This window comes from Scylla paramamosain, chromosome 8 (assembly GCF_035594125.1).
Source record: "Scylla paramamosain isolate STU-SP2022 chromosome 8, ASM3559412v1, whole genome shotgun sequence".
Taxonomy (NCBI): domain Eukaryota; kingdom Metazoa; phylum Arthropoda; class Malacostraca; order Decapoda; family Portunidae; genus Scylla; species Scylla paramamosain.
In genome coordinates, this window is record NC_087158.1 from 8,652,678 (window position 1) to 8,676,921 (window position 24,244).

At 40.5% G+C, this 24,244-nt stretch overlaps 1 protein-coding gene across 1 annotated transcript in view; it reads left to right on the top strand.

Annotated features, from left to right (window-relative positions):
• The window catches only part of LOC135102750 (uncharacterized), a 36,526-nt gene extending 12,566 nt beyond the window's left edge, over positions 1 to 23,960 (top strand). The window contains exons 4-6 of the mRNA XM_064008264.1: positions 10,633 to 10,760; positions 20,203 to 20,374; positions 22,931 to 23,960. Coding sequence (XP_063864334.1) covers positions 10,633 to 10,760; positions 20,203 to 20,374; positions 22,931 to 23,220 — 590 coding nt within the window. The 3' untranslated portion in view covers positions 23,221 to 23,960. The remainder of the gene's footprint in view (positions 1 to 10,632; positions 10,761 to 20,202; positions 20,375 to 22,930) is intronic.
• The last annotated feature ends 284 nt before the right edge of the window (positions 23,961 to 24,244 follow it).

The following is a 24,244-nucleotide window of genomic DNA, read 5'->3' on the forward strand; positions in this document are numbered from 1 at the left end:
TAATATCGCAGCCTCATATCTATTTTCCAATCATAAAACATTACTTCACTTCTTCCAGGCCTTACCTATTCTTGAATGAAGCTCAGTCATCCAAGTCTACTAACGAAACCTTTTCTTTGTTTTCTCCTACTTTCCGTATTCTCATATTCCAATCAAAGCTGACTTGCGTTTATGCATCAGCGATATGACCTGCGCTCGTGCCTTTGCACCTGAATCTCTTGAATATTTCATCATCTGTCTGAGACTTTAATGTCACTCTTAGTAATTTTTCCTGTGGTGTGCATCTGTCACCTTACTGCTCTATTTATGTAAAGTCTTTGGAAAGTTTACTTCCGAAATAGAGCACATTCTAACACTTGTTGTTATTACCACGCTTAGATATCTCATTGTTCACAACCAACTCTGGCTATCGACTTCTTTCACTGGATAAGCTGGTGAACAAGTCTTTAAATTTGCTACAGGACCTAGAACAACTAATACTGCAGTCTTCCAGAACGGTTTGGAGGTAGGTTCAAGCTTCTTGATATTTCCATAACTTGTAACCCTTTAGCGCATTCTTTCATACTTTTTTTTTTTTTATGTGGGACGGGCACCGGCCAAGGGGAAAAAATTACAATGGAAAAAAAAAAAGGGCCCACTGAGGTGCCCGTTCCCGAACAGTCAAAAGCGGTAGTCAAAAATTACAGGATAAATGTCTTGAAACCTCCCTTTTGATAGAGTTAAAGTCATAGGAAGGTGGAAATACAGAAGTAGGCAGGGAGTTCCAGAGTTTAACAGAGAAAGGGATGAATGCTTGAGAATACTGGTTAACTCTTATATTAAAAAGGTGGGCAGAATAGGGGTGAGCGAAAGAAGAAAGTCTTGTGTAGCGAAGCCAAGGGAACAGGGGAGGCATGCAATTACCAGGATTAGAAGTGCAGTTGGCATGAAAATAGCAGTAGAAAACAGCAAGAGATGCAACACTGCTGCGATTAGAAAGAGGCTGAAGACAGTCAGTTAGAAGAGAGGAGTTGATATGACGAAAAAGCTTTTGATTCCACTTGTCTAAAAAATAAAAGAGCGGTATGAGAGGAAGCCCCCATACTCCATACATACACCTAACTTCATAGAAGCTGTTTTAGCTAGAGATGAGATGTTAAGTTTCCAGTTTATAAATAAAAGACAGACCAAGAATGTTGACTGTAGAAAAAGGGGACAGGTGAATGTCACTGAAGAAGAGGGGGATAGTTGTTTGGAAGGTTATGTCGAGTTAATAAATGGAGGAATTGAATTTTTAAGGCACTGAACATACTAACAATCATATTTTTTTTTTATTCTGAAGTGAAATGCGATAATAGGGAGTCATAACTGACTGCCACAAACATGGCCTTCAGTGGCCACACACCCACGTCCTCCCAGATTATTTGCTTCTGGACATTCATTCATGCCAGGGTCATATCTCCTTCACTTGAATCCCCATTCCACTCAGTGTGATGGGTGATGTTGAAGATTCTTGTTATCACAAGCTTCTTGTGATAATGATAGATGTTGAAAAGTGATAGTGAAGTGATAATTCTTCAAAAATCTTCCTGTTCAGGATAGATTAAAAAAAAAAAATGGAGAGACAGGAAATTAATAGGACGGTAGTTTGAGGGATTAGAAAACTACCGTCCTTTTACTTCGTTAAGACCCTCCAGTCAAAAAGTTATTTTCGTATCTTGTTCAGTTGTTCCAGTGCTACATCTGGATCCACTGAAGCAGATGTGTTTCTGGTATTACGACTTTGCCAAGTGCGATATAACCTGATTTTCTTTGGAATGTTCACTATTTGTTACATGTTCATCATTTTCCGAAGAGTGCATCAGTTTGTTCTTTTTTTTTTATGTAGGAGGGGAACTGGCCAAGGACAACAAACATCCAATAAAAAAAAAAAAAGCTCACAAATATGACAGTCCCAGAAAAGGGTCGAAAGCGGTAGTCAAATATTGAAGGATAAGTGTCTTGAAACCTTCCTCTTAAAGGAATTCAAGACATAAAAAGTTGAAAATACAGAAGCAGGCAAGGAGTTCCAGTGTTTACCAGAGAAAGGGATGAATGACTGAGAATACTGATTAACTCTTGCATTAGAGAGATGGACAGAATATGGGTGATAGAAAGAAGAAAGTCTTGTGCAGCGAGGCCGAGGGAGGAGGGGAGGCATGCAGTTAGCAAGATCAGAAGAGCAGTTAGCATGAAAAATAGCGCTAGAAAATAACAAGAAATGCAACATTGCAGCGATGAGAGAGAGGCTGGAGACAGTCAGTTAGAGGAGAGGAATTGATGAGACGAAAAGTTTTTGATATTACCCCGTCTAGAACAGCGGTATGAGTGGAACCACCCCCACCCAGACATGAGAAGCATACCCCATACATGGACAGATGAGGCCCTTGTACAGAGTTAGCAGGTGGGGGGGGTGGGGGATTGTTGAGAAAAACTGGCGGAGACATCTCAGAACACCTAATTTTATAGAAGCTGTTTTAGCTAGAGATGAGATGTGAAGTTTCCAGTTCACATTGTAAGTAAAGGACACACCGAGAATGTTCAGTGTAGAAGAAAGGGACAGGTGAGTGTCACTGAAGAAGAGGGGATAGTTGTCTGAAAGGTTTTGACGAGTTGATAGACAGAGGAATTGAGTTTTTGAATTGAGTTTCTGCCTTAATAAGAAATTTTAGAAAGATCAGAAGTCAGGCATTCTGTGGCTTCCCTGTGTGAAATGTTTACTTTCTGAAGGGTTGGACGTCTATGAAAAGACAAAGAAAAGTGCAGAGTGGTATCATCAGCGTAGGAGTGGATAGGACAAGAAGTTTGGTTTAGAAGGTCATTGATGAATAATAAGAAGAGAGTGGGTGACAGGACAGAACCCTGAGCAACACCACTGTTAATAGATTTAGAAGAACAGTGACCGTCTACCACAGCAGCAATAGAACGGTCATAAAAGAAACTTGAGATGAAGTTACAGAGAGAAGGATAGAAGCCGTAGGAGGATAGTTTGGAAATCAAAGCTTTGTGCCAGACTATCAAAAGCTTTTGATATATCCAAGGCAAAAGCAAAAGTTTCACCAAAGAAGATAATCAAGACTCAGTAAGGAAAACCAGATCACCAGTAGAGCGGTCTTGACGGAATCCATAATGGCGATCAGATAAAAGTTTGTGAAGTGATATAACCTTCCTGTTGAGGATAGATTCAAAAACTTTAGATACGCAGGAAATTGAAGCAATAGGACGGTAGTTTGAGAGATTAGAACGGCCACCCTTTTTAAGAACAGGCTGAATGTAGGCAAACTTCCAGCAAGAAGGAAAGGTAGATGTTGACAGACAGAGCTGAAAGAGTTTGACTAGGCAAGGTGCAAGCACGGAGGCACAGTTTCGGAGAACAATTGGAGGGACCTCATCAGATCTGGTTCCGGGCAGAAATATAAAAGTACATCAGATTCTGGTGATGGAAGGCTGAAGTACCTTTTGTGGGCCACCTCTCTATCATGTATGTCTGCTCCTAGCAGAGGCAAAACGCCAGAGGCATCTTCGCTTAGGCGGAACCCGAGGAGGGATTGGAGCGATAGCACAAGATACAGATATGAGATTGTGATCGGAGGAGCCCAACAGAGAAGAGAGGGTGACAGCATTATCAGTGGGATTAGAGGTCAGGAAAAGATCAAGAATGTTGGTCGTATCTCCAAGACGGTCAGGAATACGAGTAGGGTGTTGCACCAATTGCTCTAGGTCGTGGAGGATAGCAAAGTTGAAGGGTAGTTCACTAGGATGGTCAGTGAAGGGAGAGGAAAGCCAAAGCTAGTGGTGAACATTGAAGTCTTCAAGAATGGAGATCTCCGCAAAAGGGAAGAGAGTCAGAATGTGCTCCACTTTGGAAGTTTAGGCAAAGAATTTCTTATAGTCATAGAAGTTAGGTGAGAGGTATACAGCACAGATAAATTTAGTTTGAGAGTGACTCTGTAGTCGTAGCCAGATGGTGGAAAACTTGGAAAACTCAAGAGCGTGGGCACGAGGACAGGTTACATCGTTGGGCACATTAACGCAACATCCAGCTTTGGACTGAAAATGAAGATGGAGAAAGTAAGAGGGAATAGAAAAGGGACATTTGTGGTCTCCTCGCCAAATGGGGACTGCGAGGCTACTGTAGGAGTCGCCATGATAATTTTGAATTTTTGAGTGTGTGTTATTAGGTGCTTGTAGTTTTGTGTGGAGGAAGAGTAGTGGGAGAATACATTTCACAGTTTGTAATTTTGAATCTCATAAGTATTGGTCCGAAACATCTCGCCTTCGTGCTGTTTAAGATACATGGGAGGCCCACAAGTGGTATCTCAGCCTTCCATCTTAAAATCATGGTCATTACATTTCTGGATGAAATCATGCAAGCTTTGTTCTCCAGTATGTCAAAACCTCATTCAGTACTGGATCATCTTGTGATCAGTGGCACATAGCTAAGAATTACTTCAAACAATTTATCTTCACTTTTCTTCCATTTTCATCCAGATTGCATATTTATCTTATCCCCGGCTTGGACTTTCACTAACACCTCAACACTGGATAATTCTGGTTTTAATTCTCCTTCAGCTCTTCCCTGACTATAATGAGCCTGTTATTGAAAATCTTTATTACGATTTTTCTCCGATTTTATTCCTCTGATCTCAACCTGTGCTTCAGTGATCATTCCTTGCTTGGTCAAATTCTTATTTCTACAAACATCCATCTTCCATTTTTTTCATGGGAATCTGCCTACAGTCAATCTTTTCTCGAAAAAGAAAAAAAAAAAGATAACCGCTCGGTTCCCTGAAACTACCGACACATAGTATTGATTTGTTGTCTTTCAAAAGCTATTGAATCCATTCTCAACAAATAGATTTTAAAGCATCTGTCTCTTCATGGTCTTCTTTCTGATTGTCAACATGGGTTCCGTAAAGGACAACATACTCGCTGTTTTTTTTTTTCTTTCATTATTGAATATTGGTCATCCTGTCATGGTGTTATTTCAAACTTTTTTATGTTGCTTTAAAAATATCAAACTTTTTTGATAGTCTGACTCATCTTTAATTTCTAAATTCTCTCTCTCTCTCTCTCTCTCTCTCTCTCTCTCTCTCTCTCTCTCTCTCTCTCTCTCTCTCTCTCTCTCTCTCTCTCTCTCTCTCTCTCTCTCTCTCTCTCTCTCTCTCTCTCTCTCTCTCTCTCTATCCATCTCCTTATCCCAATGTCTCAACTTTCCATTCCTGTCATGTTATCGCTGCAGTGGTACGTGGCCACTGTTCTTTTCATAAACTTACTAATGATGGGCTTCCACAGACTTTGTTTTATCACATTCACACTTCCTATTATTCATAGATTACATCCTTAGCCAAACCTTTTGCTTTATTCACTCTTGAGAAAATTGTTAACCTCTACATTTTTTTTTTTTTTTTGTGTTAGAGGGCCACTGGCCAAGGATAACGAAAAAAATGTATAAATAAAGGCCCACCTCATGCCATTTCCCATAGAGATTCCAAATAGAAAAATCAAATAATGGAGGATAATTGTCTTGAAACCTCCCTCTTGAAAGAATTCAAGTCATAAGAAGGAAAAAATACAGAAGCAGGCAGGGAGTTCCAGAGTTTACCAGAGAAAGGGATGAATGATTGAGAATACTGGTTAACTCTTGCATTGTAGAGGTGGGCAAAATAGGGATGAGAAAAAGAAGAAAGTCTTGTGCAGCGAGGCCGCAGGAGGAGGAGAGGCATGCAGTTAGTGAGATCAGAAGAGCAGTTAGAGTGAAAATAGCACTAGAAGATAACAAAGAATGCAACTTTCCAGTAATAAGAAAGAGGCTAAAACAGTCAGTTAAAAGGAGAGATGTTGATAAGACGAAAAAGCTGTCTAAAATAGCGGTATGAGTGGAACACCCCTCCCCCACCCATACATATGAAGCATACTCCTTACGTGGACGGAAAAGGCCTCTGTACAGACTTAGCTGCGAGGAGGTGGAAAGAGTGGGGGCTGAGGAAAACTGGTAGAGACGACTTAGAACGCCTAACTTCATAGAAGCAGTTTTAGTTGGAAATGAGATGTGAAATTTCCAGTTTAGATTATAAGCAGACGACAGACCGAGGGTATTCATTGTAGAAGAGGGGACAGTTGAATGTCATTGAAGAAGAGGGGATAGTTATCTGGAAGGTTGTGTCGAGCTGATAGATGAAGCAGTTGAGTTTTGAGGCATTGAACATTATTAAGTTTCCTCTGCTCCAATCAGATATTTTAGACAGATCAGAAGTCAGGGATTCTGTGGCTTCCCTGCTTGAGCTGTTTATTTCCTGAAAGGTTGGACGTCTACGAAAAGTGGAAAAATGCAGGATGGTATCAATACCGTAGGGGTGGATAGGACAAGAAGTTTGATTTTAGAAGATCAGTGATGAATAATAGGAAGAGAGTGGTTGACAGGACAGAACCCTGAGGAACACCACTGTTAAAAGGCTTAGGAGAACAGCGACCGTCTACCACAGCAGCAATAGACCGGTCAGAGAGGAAATTTGAGATGACATATTACTTCACTTAACTCTACTCCACAAAAAACATTTTCAAAAATTATTACTCACTTTTTAGAATTCAGTTATAATATTGACAATTATTGTCCACCAATTATGAATTGTGGTTAGGGAGGAAGAGAGAGAGAGAGAGAGAGAGAGAGAGAGAGAGAGAGAGAGAGAGAGAGAGAGAGAGAGAGAGAGAGAGAGAGAGAGAGAGAGAGAAAGCGTGTGTATGAAACATAGCTAATTCATCATTTGCTTATGACAATAGTTTGTATAACACTGGATATCTCTCGTGGATCAACACAGAATACGTAGAGCTGGCGACATGCCATCATCACACACACACACACACACACACGCACACCGCCTCACCACTGGCCGCCACACGGGAGCGCCCAGGACTTACGTCAGAGACGTCATGCCACTATTTACCAAGATTTCTACAGCCCTGTACTGGAGGAGGCAGTAGGCACCTGCCGAAACGATAATTACTCCCAGTGAGGTCTAAAGCACTGGATCAGGGGGTGCTATGAACTTATCATTAAACCCAGCTGTGATCTCACTGAACGTTTCCCTTTGTGTCTCACAAAACAAGGGGGTAGTCACAGCCTACCCTCTAAAGACAACTCTCTTCCTCCACACAAAACTACAAGCACCTAATAACACACACACCCTTCACTCAAAATTTCAAAATTCATGGCGACTCCTACACCAACCTAGGAGTCCCCATCTAAGGAGGGGACCACAAATGTCCCCAGGTCGGACTGCCCTTCAGAGGGGGAGTGTCTTGACACCCACTTCAACTTTTTCTTCATTAACTTGTGCAACATTCGTGGTTTAAGATCTAATTTTCAATCTGTAGAACACCACCTCTCCCCTTCTAAACCTCATCTTCTTTTCCTCACTGAAACTCAGGTGTCTGAGGCAACTGACAGTAGCCCCTTTTCTGTTCCCTCCTACTTTCTCTATCCTCTATGACTACAGAGTCACTCTCAAACTAAATTTATCTGTGCTGTATATCTCTCACCTAACTTCTCTGACTATAAGAAATTCTTTGACTACTTAACTTCCAAAGTGGAGGACATTCTGACTCTCTTCCCTTTTGCAGAGATCTCCATTCTTGGAGACTTCAATGTTCACCACTAGCTTTGGCTTTCCTCTTCCTTCACTGACCATCCTGATGAACTAGCTTTCAACTTTGCTATCCTCCATGACCTAGAGCAATTGGCACAGCACCCTACTCGTATTCTTGACCGTCTTGGAGATACGCCCAACATTCTTGATCTTTTCCTGACCTCTAATCCTGCTTATGCTGTCACCCTCTCTTCTCCTTTGGGGTCCTCCGACCACAATCTTATATCTGTATCTTGTCCTAACGCTCCAATCCCTCCTCAGGATCCCCCTAAGCGAAGGTGCATCTGGCGTTTTACCTCTGCTAGTTGGAGGGACATGAGGAGGTATTTTGCTGATTTTCCTTGGAATGACTACTGCTTCCGTGTCAGAGACCCATCTTTGTGTGCTGAGCGCATAACAGAGTGTCTGGCATGGAGGCGCACATTCCTCATTCTTTTTCTCTACCTAAACCTTCCAAATCTTGGTTAAACACAGCTTGTTCTCGTGCTATACATGATAGAGAGGTAGCCCACAAGAGGTACTTAAGCCTTCCATCACCAGAATCTTATGCACTTTATATTTCTACCCGGAACAATGCCAAGTCTGTTCTCCAACTAGCCAGAAACTCCTTCATTAACAGTGTCAAAATCTTTGAAGATCTAACTCCTCTCGTGATTTCTGGCATCTACCCAAATATATCTCCAATAACTTTGCTCCTTCTTCTTTCCCTCCTTTATTTCAACCAGATGGCACCATTTCTGTCACATCTATTTCTCAAGCTGAACTCTTCGCTCAAACCTTTGCTAAAAACTCTACCTTGGATGATTCTGGGCTTGTTTCTCCCTCTTCTCCACCCTCTGACTACTTCATGCTACCTAATAAAATTCTTCGCAATGATGTTTTCCATGCCCTCGCTGGCCTAAACCTTCGGAAGGCTTATGGACCTGATAGGGTCCCTTCTATTGTTCTCCGAAACTGTGCCTCCGTGCTTGCACCTTGCCTAGTCAAACTCTTTCAGCTCTGTCTGTCAACATATACCTTTCTTTTTTGCTGGAAGTTTGCCTACATTCACCCTGTTCCTAAAAAAAGGGTGGCCGTTCTAATTTCTCAAACTACCGTCCTATTGCTTCAATTTCCTGTATATCTAAAGTTTTTGAATCTATCCTCAACAGGAAGGTTATTAAACATATCACTTCACAACTTTCTATCTGATCGTCAGTATGGTTTCCATCAAGGCCGCTCTACTGGTGACCTGGCTTTCCTTACTGAGTCTTGGTCATCCTCTTTTAGAGATTTTGGTGAAACTTTTGCTGTTGCCTTGGACATATCAAAAGCTTTTGATAGAGTCTGGCACAAAGCTTTGATTTCCAAACTACCCTCCTACGGCTTCTATCCTTCTTTCTGTAACTTCATCTCAAGTTTCCTTTCTGACCGTTCTATTGCTGCTGTGGTAGACGGTCACTGTTCTTCTCCTAAATCTATTAACAGTGGTGTTATTCAGGGTTCTGTCCTGTCACCGACTCTCTACTTATTATTCATCAATGATCTTCTAAATCAAACTTCTTGTCCTATCCACTCATACGCAGATGATACCACCCTACATTTTTCCACGTCTTTTCATAGACGTCCAACCCTTCAGGAAGTAAACATTTCACACAGGGAAGCCACAGAATGCTTGACTTCTGATCTTTCTAAAATTTCTGATTGGGGCAGAGCAAACTTGGTATTGTTGCCTCAAAAACTCAATTCCTCCATCTATCAACTCGACACAACCTTCCAGACAACTATCCTCTCTTCTTCAATGACACTCAGCTGTCCCCCCTCTTCTACACTGAACATCCTCTGTCTGTCCTTTACTTATAATCTGAACTCCCCTCCCCCCAACCGCTAACTTATCAGTCCATGTATGGAGTATACTTCACATGTCTGGGGGGGTTCCACTCATACCGCTCTTCTAGACAGGTTGGAATCAAAAGCTTTTCGTCTCATCAACTCCTCTCCTCTAACTGACTGTCTTCAGCCTCTCTCTCATCGCCGCAATGTTGCATCTCTGGCTGTCTTCTACTGCTCTTCTGATCTTGCTAACTGCATGCCTCTTCTCCTCCTGTGGCCTCGCTGCACAAGACTTTCTTTTTTCTCTCACCCCTGTCCTGTTCATTTCTCTAATGCAAGAGTTAACCAGTATTCTCAGTCATTCATCCCGTTCTTTGGTAGACTCTGGAACTCCTTGCCTGCTTTTGTATTTCCACCTTCCTATGACTTGAATTACTTCAAAAGGGAGGTTTCAAGACACTTATTCTTCAATTTTTGACTACCGCTTTGGACCCTTTTCTGGGACAGGCATCTCAGTGGGCTTTTTTTATTTATTAGATTTTTTATTGCTCTTGGCCAGTGTCCTTCCTACATAAAAAAAAAAAAAATCTTATTTATAAATCTGCAGTCTACAACTGTTTGAAGACTCTTGGAAGAGGGACTTTGTGCTGATGATTGTACTGGACATTTCTCAACGTCATTTATCAAACTTCCAAATCTACAGGAATTCAGCGATACACGCAGAGATCATTGAGTGACTAAGTTTTAATGTACTTCTGAAGTTAATACTTGCATGCCTTCCCCTTTCCCACATCTCCGCACAAGACTTTCTACTTACTCTTATCTTTATCTGTCTATCTCACTAGTTGATCTATACCCCTGCCCTTTCATTCCTCTTAGTGGTGAACTCTTCCTTTTCCTATAACCGGAAATGTTTCAAGTGTGGAGTGACGAATCTTTAGAACTAAGTTGAACTCCGTTTCCGAAAACGTTCCCTTTTTTACTTTATTTGTTGATTTTATTTTTCTCTCTTTCTTCTGTAAATAATTAATTTATTGATTTTTTCTCGCCATGTTTATGCCTTTGACCAGCCTTTCTTGAAGAAAAGAAAAAAAAAAGTAATATTAATAAAATATTTAAAGGGTTATATTTAGTGCTCCATCATTACACATTACAGAACCAGAGACGGTGGTGTTTGGTGGGCCAGATCTCTACATCAACGCAGGGTCGGCCATCAACCTAACGTGTGTAGTGAAGCACAGCCCAAAGCCCACGCCTTACATATTTTGGTATCATGACGAAGTGGTAAGTTCCTTCTTGACCTTCGTCCACTTCTGCTTTCATTTCCTTGTGGCAATCGTCACCATTATTACAGTCACCATCATCACCATCGTTTAAATACCCAGAAGTCTTTTCACTAAAATCCACTGATTTTCTTCCATTGTTCAGGAGATGAAAAAAATACAAATGTCTGGCAGTGTAAGACTGTAAACAGAAACACGAGTGGCTGACTCTTTTCGTCTTTTACTGGAAAAAATGAATAAATAAATTATATATATATATATATATATATATATATATATATATATATATATATATATATATATATATATATATATATATATATATATATATATATATATATATATATATATATATATATATATATATATATATATATATATATATATATATATATATATATATATATATATATATATATATATATATATATATATATATATATATATACACACCAAACGAAAACAAACATCATAGATAACGAGAAATAAACTGAAGCAAAATCAATATGAAAGTGAGGAAGGAGAGACGTATCACATCGCCGTAATTATTAAAAAAAATGTTTCGCGCCTTGTTCCTGCTACATCTGATTCCACTTCTAAGTCTCTGGAACTGCCTAGTAGCCTGCCATACCTTCTCATCACAGCTTATTACATGTGACTACTCCCTCCTATTACACCAATGACACCGCCATTTCACTCCTCGGCACTGCCCGTCCCGCCACCTTACCATTCCGGGCTGCGTCCAACGTCGTGTGCGTCACCTGGGGACCGTGAAATGGCAGCGAGCAGCAGACCGTAGAGAGGAAATAGCTTAATTCCACCCCATTAGGAAGTGTCGGTCCTAACGTCGATGTCTTCTGTCAGGCCAAATTATATATTTAATGCGCATAGACCTTCCTCAAGGCACAAACTGATAATCCATCATGTATCTGTACTGGAGGCCTTTTTCACATGCACACATGGATTCTCATATACACTAAGGACGGCCTAAAATGTGAATAGGAACGGTAGGAGAGAGAGAGAGAGAGAGAGAGAGAATGAGGGAAAGGGAAAGGGAGCGAAAGTGTGATAGGAGGAAGACGAGAATGTCATTATATATATATATATATATATATATATATATATATATATATATATATATATATATATATATATATATATATATATATATATATATATATATATATATATATATATATATATATATATATATATATATATATATATATATATATATATATATATATATATATATATATATATATATATATATATATATATATATATATATATATATATATATATAATCTTAAGGGTGTATATGGGCAGGAGTCTTTCTCTAATACATATCTCATTGAATGTGATAGCTAGTTGAGCATTTATTATTTTTTTAAGATATTTTCCTTATATCTTATGATTGTCTCATATTCTTTTTTAATTGGCTGTATGACTTCGCCGAAGCTAGTCATTTTCGCTAGATCGCGATTTCGGGTCCTTGACCCTTCTTCACTAGCGAAGGTCTATCTGTGTTGAGGGTGTCGGAGAGAATGGCTCAAGCTACATAACATAACAAAGAGAGAAAAGATGGGGAGGGAGAAGTGGGGATAGTGGGAAGAATAGGGGGGTGATAAGAAGGGAATTGTAGTAGGAGAAATAGTCACTGGGGCTTAACCCAGGCGCAATTTGAATTAGGAAGGACATATTTTTTTTTTTTTTTTTAACGTGTTATATTCATTCTAAGATGGCAAGGGAGACAAGGTCCTTATCGGGGAAAGCAGGAGAGTCCGCCACCAACCGAGCAAGCCAAGCCCAAAACAGCCACGGCAACGGACGCCGCCCACGCACCCAAAACACCAGGCCAAACCACGCACAAGTTAGGGGCCAGACTATCCAGAGCCTGCATTATCAGAATGTGAAAGAGGAGTGAAGGACAGTCAGAGTAAAAAGGGTTTTTTTGTGTGTTTTTTATTGGTTCAAAGAAGGACAGAGGAAGAAGTACATCCGTATAGCGGAGGGACCTACAGTTTTACGTGGGTTCCGAACCACGGATAGTAGTAGAGTGATTTGGTGATGGCCGGGATATTTATTGTGTGATGTAATGTGGTGGGTGAAAAAGCGGTGTCGGTCCTTTCATCTCGTGTCCTGTGACTCGTCCTGCAAAAAGGCCAACCTGCTAAAAAAAAAAAAAAAAGAGAATATAAAAAATGTCGTGGTGTTATGTGCATGGGGAGGGTGAGGATGGTTTGTGATAATGATTGACGTGATTGTAGGATGTGCAATGACAGAGGCTCGAAAAGGCTCCCTCACCGCAACGAGGGGTCAAATCTAATACCATCTGCTTGCACGCGGTAAGTCGCCGGTGGTGGGGGGTGAATGGAGATTCCTGCATGGATGCTTCCAGGGCCCCGCCCCACCATCTCTTGACTACCTTACTACCCAGCTCTGGCCGCACCAAACTACCTCTGTGGGGGGGGGGTGAAGTGGCTTCCACTGAATAGTGTGGTTGCCGTCCCCACCATCAGTGCTGGCCGCTCCATAACTGCCACGGGGGGTACCACTACCGGAACGTCATGCCAACGGCCGGGGGCCCCATTGCCGTGGCGTCAGTGGGAGAAGTGCGGTTCGTGCTATCCTCTTTCATCTGAAAGTGGTCCGGTGTCCCCTTGAGAACCTAGGCTGCAAGACGGAAAAATAATGCATAAAAAAAAACAAAAATATGAATAAAAAACCATAAGACAAAATATATAAAAAAACCACTAGGTGTTGGCACGCGAGCCCACTCCTTCGGTCAGAGGCATGGAATGTTAATGGTGGTGTGTTTTGTCGCATCTTTTTCCCGGGAGCGGTCCGGTGCCTCCTTGGGACCTAGGCTGCGAGACAGAAAGATAATGCATAAAATAAACAAAAAATGAATACAAAGCCATAAGACAAAAAATATGAAAAAACCACTAGGTGTAGGCACACGGGCTCGCCCCACGTGAACGAGAGTGCGACAATGATTCCACTCAGACACCTTGAGTAGTAGAGAAGATTAGAGAGAGAGAGAGAGAGAGAGAGAGAGAGAGAGAGAGAGAGAGAGAGAGAGAGAGAGAGAGAGAGAGAGAGAGAGAGAGAGAGAGAGTGAAAGAGAGAGTGAAGGAGTCCGTTATTTAGAAAATGGGGTCAGGAGGCACAGTGGGAGGGTCAAGGAGGTTGCAGTGTGGGAGGTGACGGAAAGCTGGGGGAAGGTTGGTTATGAAATTGTATGTGTTTGTGTGTCTGTCAGAGAAGGAGGTTAGTTGTTTGTCGAGTCTGTTGTAGTGTGTTATGTTAACAGGAGGGATGTTGGACTCCTCATGAGTAGAGAGAGAGGACCGAAAGTCGAACCATTTCGTTCCAAGGGCGAAACGAATTGCTCGATTCTGGACCCTCTGAAGTTTTGAGAGGTTAGTGGGAGCGGAAAGAGAGAGTGCAAGAGGGCAATAGGTTAAAAGGGGGAGAATAAAAGCTTTGAAGAGGTGTAGTTTTGTTTTCGTGTTGCTGTCGCGAAATCTTTCGAGGTTGCTCAAGGCCACAGCGGCTAAAGCAGCTTTTTGGTTTATATGTATGTTGAATTTGAGGTGCTTGTCGATGGTGAGGCCAAGCACTTGGTTGTTGTTACTGATGGGGATTGGGTTGGGGTGTGGAACAATGTTGTTCAATGAGATTTGGCGAGGCTGACTTTTTTTTATGTTAAAGTAGGTGACTTTAGATTTTTCGGGATGGGAGAGGATTCACCATTTCATCTCCCATAGGCTAGTCGCCGTCAGTTCCCGTTGAATTTTGTCTGTGAGGAGATCTAACGACCTGGCTCGAGCCAATTGCGTTACATCGTCCGCGTATTGAATGGTTAATGAATCATTATGAACTGGAGGGGGCATGTCAGCTGTATACATGTTGAAAAGGGTGGGGGAGAGTACAGAGCCTTGTGGGACTCCAGCCTGAGGGGAAAAGGATGTTGAAAAGGTGCCCTGATGACAGATTCTTGTCCGTCTCTCTACCAGAAAACTACATAGTATGCGTTGCGTTAGGGGGGGAAGGTTGAAGTTGTTGCAAATTTTGTGTTTTAAGCCTGCGTGCCAAACAGTGTCAAATGCTTTTTTGACATCTTTTGTTACAAGGGCTGCTCTGAAATAGGGCTTATTGAAATTTAAGTATGCAACTATGCTGTTTAGAGCGTCCTCGGTTGAGGCGTTCCTCCGGAAGCCGAACTGCTGTGGTGCCAGCAGCTCGTTACCTTCGAGGAACGCTCTCAATCTTAAATTGATGAGGCGTTCAAAGGTTTTTCCGAGAATTTCAAGGAGGCTAATGGGGCGATAGTTTTCTGGTAAGTGGGAGTTTTTTCCGGGCTTAGCAATGAGGGTGATGTTTGAAATTTTGAATGACTTAGGAAAGTATCCAGAGGCAAGGCAGGCGTTGAAAATCTCCGTCAGGCTGGATATAGTTTCTTGGGGAAGGTTCCGCACCATGGGCCAGGTGACTCCTGAGGGGCCAGGGGCTCGCCGCGGAGTATGTCTGAGCAACCTGGCGACATCATCCTCCTCAATAGGTGTGGTGAGAGGATGTTGGGGGTTGAGGCGTATTTTTTGTATAGTGTTATGTGGAATCGTGTTTGCTAGGTTGTGGCGTGCACGATCGATGATGTTGTTTATGTGGGCAATACTGGGCTCGTGGAGTGGGAGAGGGTGTGGTTGGAAAGTATTGTGCCAGTGTGTCTTGAAGATGCTGGTGACTTGTTCTGGGTTTGTGATGCGATCCCCGTTCACTAGGAGGTACTCGAATCTTTCCCGCTGGCATCCCCTCAGCCTGTACACCATGTGCCAGAACTGTGTAGGATTACTGCAGCGGGTTGTGTCCATATGGGAGACTAGATTCCTCCAGTGAGCGCTGTGATCTTCCTGTAGGCTATTTGTTATGTGTGTACGAAGGGTGCAAAGATCTCCGTAGATAGGTGTGTGGTTGTGCTTGTTTTTTAAAAAGCGTGTTCTGTAGCACACTAGCAGCCTTTGTGTTCTAATGGAAGGTCGGAAGTCTATATGAATTATATGTTGTTTTGTTGGTATGTGTCTGTTGGCTGATGTCAGAATATTGTTGTGTAACGTCTCTAAGGCACTGTCTATGTCTGTGTAGGGTTGGCCTTCGAGCTGTGTTGGTCGGTGTAAGTCTGTGAGTGTTTTCTTGAAGCTCTCCCAGTCGGCGGAGCGGTAGTCGGAGACAGGTGGGGATGGGGTGGATATGGGATTGGAGGATATTTTGAGGATTAGGGGAACGTGGTCAGAACCACAGAGTGGTCCATGGGAGATATAGTGGTGGAAAAGTAGGGATTGCCGATTGGAGAGGATGAGATCTGGCTCAAGCTGATTGCGGGGGGGGGGGTGTATTTATACCGGTAGGCTTGTCACCCCGCTGCGCGTCTTGGTCTCTGATTGGCTGACGGCTGTCGCGGGCTGTGCTGGGTTGCTATCCAAGCTGGGTCTACGCGCGCTTGGTAATGCTTGTAGGTCTTCGGATTGTTGATTTAATGTGGGGTTTGTCTCTTTTATATATATAGTGCTTCTAAGATGGGGAGACGCCTGGTGTCTGGGCATGTAGTTAGGATCTCCGTTTTATCTACTAGGATTCCTCTTGTGATGTTTATGTTATGCTTCTCCTTCAGATGTTTCTTGGGTGCTCCTGTTGCGAGGTGGAAAGTTAGTCGTTGGGAGAGTCTTGTTGTCGTCATGCCAACATAGGTGGAGGGACTCTCCCAACGACTAACTTTCCACCTCGCAACAGGAGCACCCAAGAAACATCTGAAGGAGAAGCATAACATAAACATCACAAGAGGAATCCTAGTAGATAAAACGGAGATCCTAACTACATGCCCAGACACCAGGCGTCTCCCCATCTTAGAAGCACTATATATATAAAAGAGACAAACCCCACATTAAATCAACAATCCGAAGACCTACAAGCATTACCAAGCGCGCGTAGACCCAGCTTGGATAGCAACCCAGCACAGCCCGCGACAGCCGTCAGCCAATCAGAGACCAGGATGCGCAACGGGGTGACAAGCCTACCGGTATAAATACACACCCGCAATCAGCTTGAGCCATTCTCTGCGACACCCTCAACACGGATGGACCTTCGCTACTGAAGAAGGGTAAAGGACCCGAAATCGCGATCTAGCGAAAATGACTAGCTTCGGCGAAGTCATACAGCCAATTAAAAAAGAATATAAGACAATCATAAGATATAAGGAAAATATCTTAAGAAAAAATAATAAATGCTCAACTAGCTATCACATTCAATGAGATATATATATATATATATATATATATATATATATATATATATATATATATATATATATATATATATATATATATATATATATATATATATATATATATATATACATATATATATTTGTGTGTGTGTGTGTGTATGTGTGTGCTGCCTATTCTTAGTTTCATCTTATACAAACATTATAATCAATGGGGAATGAGTAATTTGCGTTAATCTATATATATATATATATATATATATATATATATATATATATATATATATATATATATATATATATATATATATATATATATATATATATATATATATATATATATATATATATATATATATATATATATATATATTATATATATATATTTTTTTTTTTTTATGTAGGAAGGACATTGGCCAAGGGCAACAAAAATCCAATAAAAAAAAAATGCCCACTGAAATGCCAGTCCCACAAAAGGGTCAAAGCACTAGTCAAAAATTGATGAATAAGTGTCTTGAAACCTCCCTCTTGAAGGAATTCAAGTCATAGGAAGGCGGAGATACAGAAGCAGGCAGGGAGTTTCAGAGTTTACCAGAGAAAGGGACGAATGACTGAGAGTACTGGTTAACTCTTGCGTTAGAGAGGTGGACAGAATAGGGGTGAGAGAAAGAAGAAAGTCTTGTGCAACGAGGAAGCGGGAGGAGGGGAGGCATGCAGTTAGCAAGATCTGAAGAGCAGTTAGCATGAAAATAGCGGTAGATGACAGCTAGAGATGGAACATTGCGGCGGTGAGGGAGAGGCTGAAGACAGTCAGTTTGAGGAGAGGACTTGATGAGACGAAAACCTTTTGATTCCACCCTGTCTAGAAGAGCAGTATGAGTGGAACCCCCTCAGACATGTGAAGCATACTCCATACATGGACGGATAATGCCCTTGTACAGAGTTAGCAGCTGGGGGGGTGAGAAAAACTGGCGGAGACTTCTCAGAACACCTAACTTCATAGAAGCTGTTTTAGCTAGAGATGAAATGTGAAGTTTCCTGTTCAGATTATAAGTAAAGGACAGACCAAGGATGTTCAGTGTAGAAGAGGGGGACAGTTGAGTGTCATTGAAGAAGAGGGGATAGTTGTCTGGAAGGATGTGTCGAGTTGATAGATGGAGAAATTGAGTTTTATATATTATATATATATATATATATATATATATATATATATATATATATATATATATATATATATATATATATATATATATATATATATATATATATTCCTTTTCCAAAACGAACCCAGAAACCAAAATTAACGGAAATTACTCATTCCCCGTTGATAATAATGTTTGTATAAGATGAAACTAAGAAAAGGCAGCACACACAAGGATACAGAACTTGTGTGTGTGTGTGTGAGAGAGAGAGAGAGAGAGAGAGAGAGAGAGAGAGAGAGAGAGAGAGAGAGAGAGAGAGAGAGAGAGAGAGAGAGAGAGATGCTAAATCTGGCAACGAAAAAAGGAAGAGGAAGAAGACAGAAATGAGGAAAAGAAGAAAGAAAGGATAGTGTGAATGAAGGGCATAAGACTAAGGAAAGGGTTAGAAAGAGTAGGTAAAACGTATGTGGAGTAGAAGGTGGAAAAAGGAAAGTTTGAGAGGAAAGTGTACGAGCAGGAAGACATTCATAAAGGAACCAATTTTCTTTCCTGTCACGTCAGCTCGCGGCCAGTGAGACCAGTGGCAGGGCGCCGATGTTGTGGTGCAGTACAGGTACAGCAAAGGAAATGTCAAGCTGCTACAAAATAACAACACATATATGCATTACAACGTGACCTTTTTCTTTTCATAAAGCAATAAGAAATAATGTTCAGTGATAACTATCCTCGGAACATCCACCGTTTTTCATCCGACAGTAAAAATTAATCACGTGACTTAAATGTCACGCATGTCATGTAAAACTGTATTGTCACTTCCACTGTATCTTCAGTTATTGAAATTGAAGATATATGGACGATGCCATTGTGATTATTTGATATCTGACGATGTTCATTCACTGGCAGATGTGAGAGTCAAGGAATTTGAAATATATATATATATATATATATATATATATATATATATATATATATATATATATATATATATATATATATATATATATATATATATATATATATATATATATATATATGCCGTAATAATGCCAAGAATCAAGCTGTAAAGTAATTGAACTGCTTGTTCTATATATAAATATCATAACAGACTGAGAGTGATGGTATCACCATAAATTACTAACATCTATAAAATATAAGAATAAATTTTGCTCCGTTTCTTCGGTTTGAAAAACAAAATGAAATAAATATCAAATCATAACAATTTGAAAAGCACATCACTTTAAAAATACTAATTAACGAATATTGCAAAAAATTAGCTCGAAAATTTAAATCCTAACTACTGGAGTTCTTTTACTTCTTACGATCAGTCAGCGTCACGCATTCCGAGGGAGACACTCGCTCAATACCCCAATAAAGATTCCCGACGGAGACGAGCAACACATGCCAACCCGGATCCTCTGCAGTTGCACTGCAATGTGCCATCGCTTTGAGTCGTAGGTGACGATTTCACGGATTCCTGAAGGTGGCAGCCAGTTAGACCATCCCCTTAGAGCCATGGTGGTGTGGAAGCTGCTGCAACGAGAGGAAAGTGCGAGTTAAGAGATAATTTAGTTGGGCAATCGCCGTGAGGGGTTTATGTACCATAGTCAGCTTCTGAGAAACTATTCAGGTGACTTTGAGCTGATCTTCCCTCTTTTAACTAGTCTTGTGCTGCCTTTCCGTCTTTCAGATGTGTTGATCAAATATATATATATATATATATATATATATATATATATATATATATATATATATATATATATATATATATATATATATATATATATATATATATATATATATATATATATATATATATTTGTGTGTGTGTGTTTGTGCCTTTTTTTTTTTCTTTTTTAACAACTTTTCGTTCTGTCTTTTGGATATCATTACATTTTCTTTTCTGCGTTTTACTCTGCATCTTATATAATATTCCTTTAACTGATATTCATACCCTGTATCAGAGAATATCCTTCTTCACCGCTGTTGCACACCCTGCACTTTCACTGCTTCTCAAACAGATGCTGAACCTCGATTTTGGGCCAGAAGTGATCGTAACGGTGTCCTCGGAAAATGACCACGACACCATTTCTCGGCTGCTCATTCGCTCTGCCGCGCCTCGCAATTCAGGGCAGTACAAATGTGTGCCAGCCACTGCTCCTCCGCACGCCATCACCGTCCACGTCATCAACAGTGAGCAGCTTAATTTTATGTTACGTTTCTTAATCATGCTTATACACGAACACCTCAGAACAGTTGTGCAACTCTGTAAAAAAAGAAAATATATGATAAATGAATTAATTGATAATAATAAATAAATAAATAAATAAATAAATAAACAAGATAAATAAATAAATAAGATATAAGTAAATTAATTAAATTATTATCAAATAAATTTTTTAGTTTTTGGCTAGTTGGAGAACAGACTTGGCATGCCCGGAACCATGCCAAGTCTGTTCTCCAACTAGCCAAAAACTCCTTCATTAACAGAAAATGTCAAAAACTTTCAAGATCTAACTCCCCTCGTGATTTCTGGCATCTAGCCAAAAATATCTCCAATAACTTTGCTTCTTCTTCTTTCCCTCCTCTACTTCAACCAGATGGCACCACTGCTATCACATCTATTTCTAAAGCTGAACTCTTTGCTCAAACCTTTGCTAAAAACTCTACCTTGGACGATTCTGGGCTTGTTCCTCCCTCTCCTCCACCCTCTGACTACTTCATGCCTCGTATTAAAATTCTTCGTAATGATGTTTTCCATGCCCTCGCTGGCCTAAACCCTCAGAAGGCTTATGGACCTGATGGGGTCCCTCCTATTGTTCTCCGAAACTGTGCCTCCGTGCTTGCACCTTGCCTAGTCAAACTCTTTCAGCTCTGTCTGTCAACATCTACCTTTCCTTCTTGCTGGAAGTTTGCCTACATTCAACCTGTTCCTAAAAAGGGTGACCGCTCTAATCCCTCAAACTACCGTCCTATTGCTTTAATTTCCTGCTTATCTAAAGTTTTTGAATCTATCCTCAACAGGAAGATTCTTAAACATCTATCACTTCACAACCTTCTATCTGATCGCCAGTATGGGTTCCGTCAAGGCCGCTCTACTGGTGATCTTCTCGCTTTCCTTACTGAGTCTTGGTCATCCTCTTTTAGAGACTTTGGTGAAACTTTTGCTGTTGCCTTGGATATATCAAAAGCCTTTGATAGAGTCTGGCACAAAGCTTTGATTTCCAAACTACCCTCCTACGGTTTCTATCCTTCTCTCTGTAACTTCATCTCAAGTTTCCTTTCTGACCGTTCTATTGCTGCTGTGGTAGACGGTCACTGTTCTTCTCCTAAATCTATTAACAGTGGTGTTCCTCAGGGTTCTGTCCTGTCACCCACTCTCTTCTTATTATTCATTAATGATCTTCTAAACCAAACTTCTTGTCCTATCCACTCCTATGCTGATGATACCACCCTGCACTTTTCCACGTCTTTTCATAGACGTCCAACCCTTCAGGAGGTAAACATATCACGCAGGGAAGCCACAGAACGCCTGACTTCTGATCTTTCTAAAATTTCTGATTGGGGCAGAGCAAACTTGGTATTGTTCAATGCCTCAAAAACTCAATTCCTCCATCTATCAACTCGACACAATCTTCCAGACAACTATCCCCTCTTCTTCAATGACACTCAACTGTCCCCCTCTTCTACACTGAACATCCTCGGTCTGTCCTTTACCTATAATCTGAACTGGAAACTTCACATCTCATCTCTAGCTAAAACAGCTTCTATGAAGTTAGGTGTTCTGAGACGTCTCCGCCAGTTTTTCTCACCCCCCCAGCTGCTAACTCTGTACAAGGGCCTTATCCGTCCATGTATGGAGTATGCTTCACATGTCTGGGGGGGTTCCACTCATAATGCTGTTCTAGACAGGGTGGAATCAAAAGCTTTCCGTCTCATCAACTCCTCTCCTCTAACTGACTGTCTTCAGCCTCTCTCTCACCGCCGCAATGTTGCATCTCTAGCTGTCTTCTACCGCTATTTTCATGCTAACTGCTCTTCTGATCTTGCTAACTGCATGCCTCCCCTCCTTCCGCGGCCTCGCTGCACAAGACTTTCTTCTTTCTCTCACTCCTATTCTGTCCACCTCTCTAACGCAAGAGTTAACCAGTATTCTCAATCATTCATCCCTTTCTCTGGTAAACTCTGGAACTCCTTGCCTGCTTCTGTATTTCCACCTTCCTATGACTTGAATTCCTTCAAGAGGGAGGTTTCAAGACACTTATCCACCAATTTTTGACCACTGCTTTGACCCTTTTAGGGACTGGCATTTCAGTGGGCATTTTTTTTTATTAGATTTTTGTTGCCCTTGGCCAGTATCCTTCCTACATAAAAAAAATAAATAAATAAATAAATAAAATAAAATAAAATAGAATAAGAAATGAATAATAGTGTTTGTTTTGCTTCTACCTATTCAATTTCTTATTGTGCATATATTTAACTATTATGTAAAGAAGTATTACTTTATATTTCTGCAAGTAAAGTCGATTCCCACTTTTAAGTGACAAAAAAAAAAAAAAAAAATCAATGGGTTTTCTATGCTCGATACGTCCATTCCTTAAAGATAACTTTAAAACCTGACATCTTCCCTTATATATCTGTACAAACGGAGTACATGGAGAACACTGAAGCCTGATCCTGGGGCCTCTTCACTGCGACACTTACTCACTTTAGACTGCGGCAACTCACGTGTAATCTCTTCCTTTACAGGTGATAAACCGGCAGCCATCCACCATAAGAACACTACTTCCAACTCTTCGTCGGGGAGTGGTTCTGGCCACATGCCATCAGTATCCTTACAGGTTTTTCTGGTAGGTCTCCTTCCACTGACGTTAACCAGCGCAGTTAGTGACTTAATCGAAATCCTAAGTGGAACAGTGGCTTGGTGGCGGGCGTGGACAGTGGTTCGGCTGGGCGTCTGTCGCTGGTGGCAAAGCGACTGGTGGTGGCGGAGGGGAAGAGCTGCCATCTCACCATCGTATTGTTTCATAAACAGATAGAACAATACTAAAAATGAAAAGAAAACTAGATTTTCCTATCATATGAAATATATTTTCTTCTTATAATTAGGACTAGTATATTACAGCTGCTCCGAATGAATTGATATCTGGCGAAGAAATCACTACAATATTTATTTCTAAGTCAGTAACTCACGACACTATGTTAAGCTAGTATTATGTCTGACGCTAAATACCAAGCTAAGAAGTTTCCCAAATGCAGAGGAAAACCTCAGCCTTCCCATCACCGTACATTTCTTTATACTCACTCTTTTTTTCTTTCATTCTTCTCGCTTCTTTTATATTCATCTCTTTCTTTCCAGTTTCTTGGTGCCTCGCTATGAGTTTACTTAAGTGTTATATATATATATATATATATATATATATATATATATATATATATATATATATATATATATATATATATATATATATATATATATATATATATATATATATATATATATATATATATATATATATATACAGGGCAGCCCCTGACCAAATTGGGGCCCTAAGGGATATTTTATTTGGAGGCACCCCACCACCTTTCCCCATCCCAAATGTATCATAGGAACAAAATGACCGTATAACAACACGCCATTTAACTTGACAACCTTTATTAGTAGTAACAAATGTACTGCAAGTATAGATACAGTAGTGTGGCTGTATGCGCATATGCGCAAATGCGTCCCTCCATGGAAGATGAGGCCCTACGCACAGCCCGTGTTCTGCGTTTAGGGAGGGACGGCCCTATGTATATATATATATATATATATATATATATATATATATATATATATATATATATATATATATATATATATATATATATATATATATATATATATATATATATATATATATATATTAACAAAGGTCAGTGTTCTTCACCATTTAGAATACTGTTTTTTTTTTTTTTTTTCTCTTTAATAACTATTTGGATAGGAAAATCTATTGAAAGCTTTAACAGAAGTCGAAGTACAACAGGGTCTTGAAGGCGTGTCTTCCCATGAAAGTATATGAA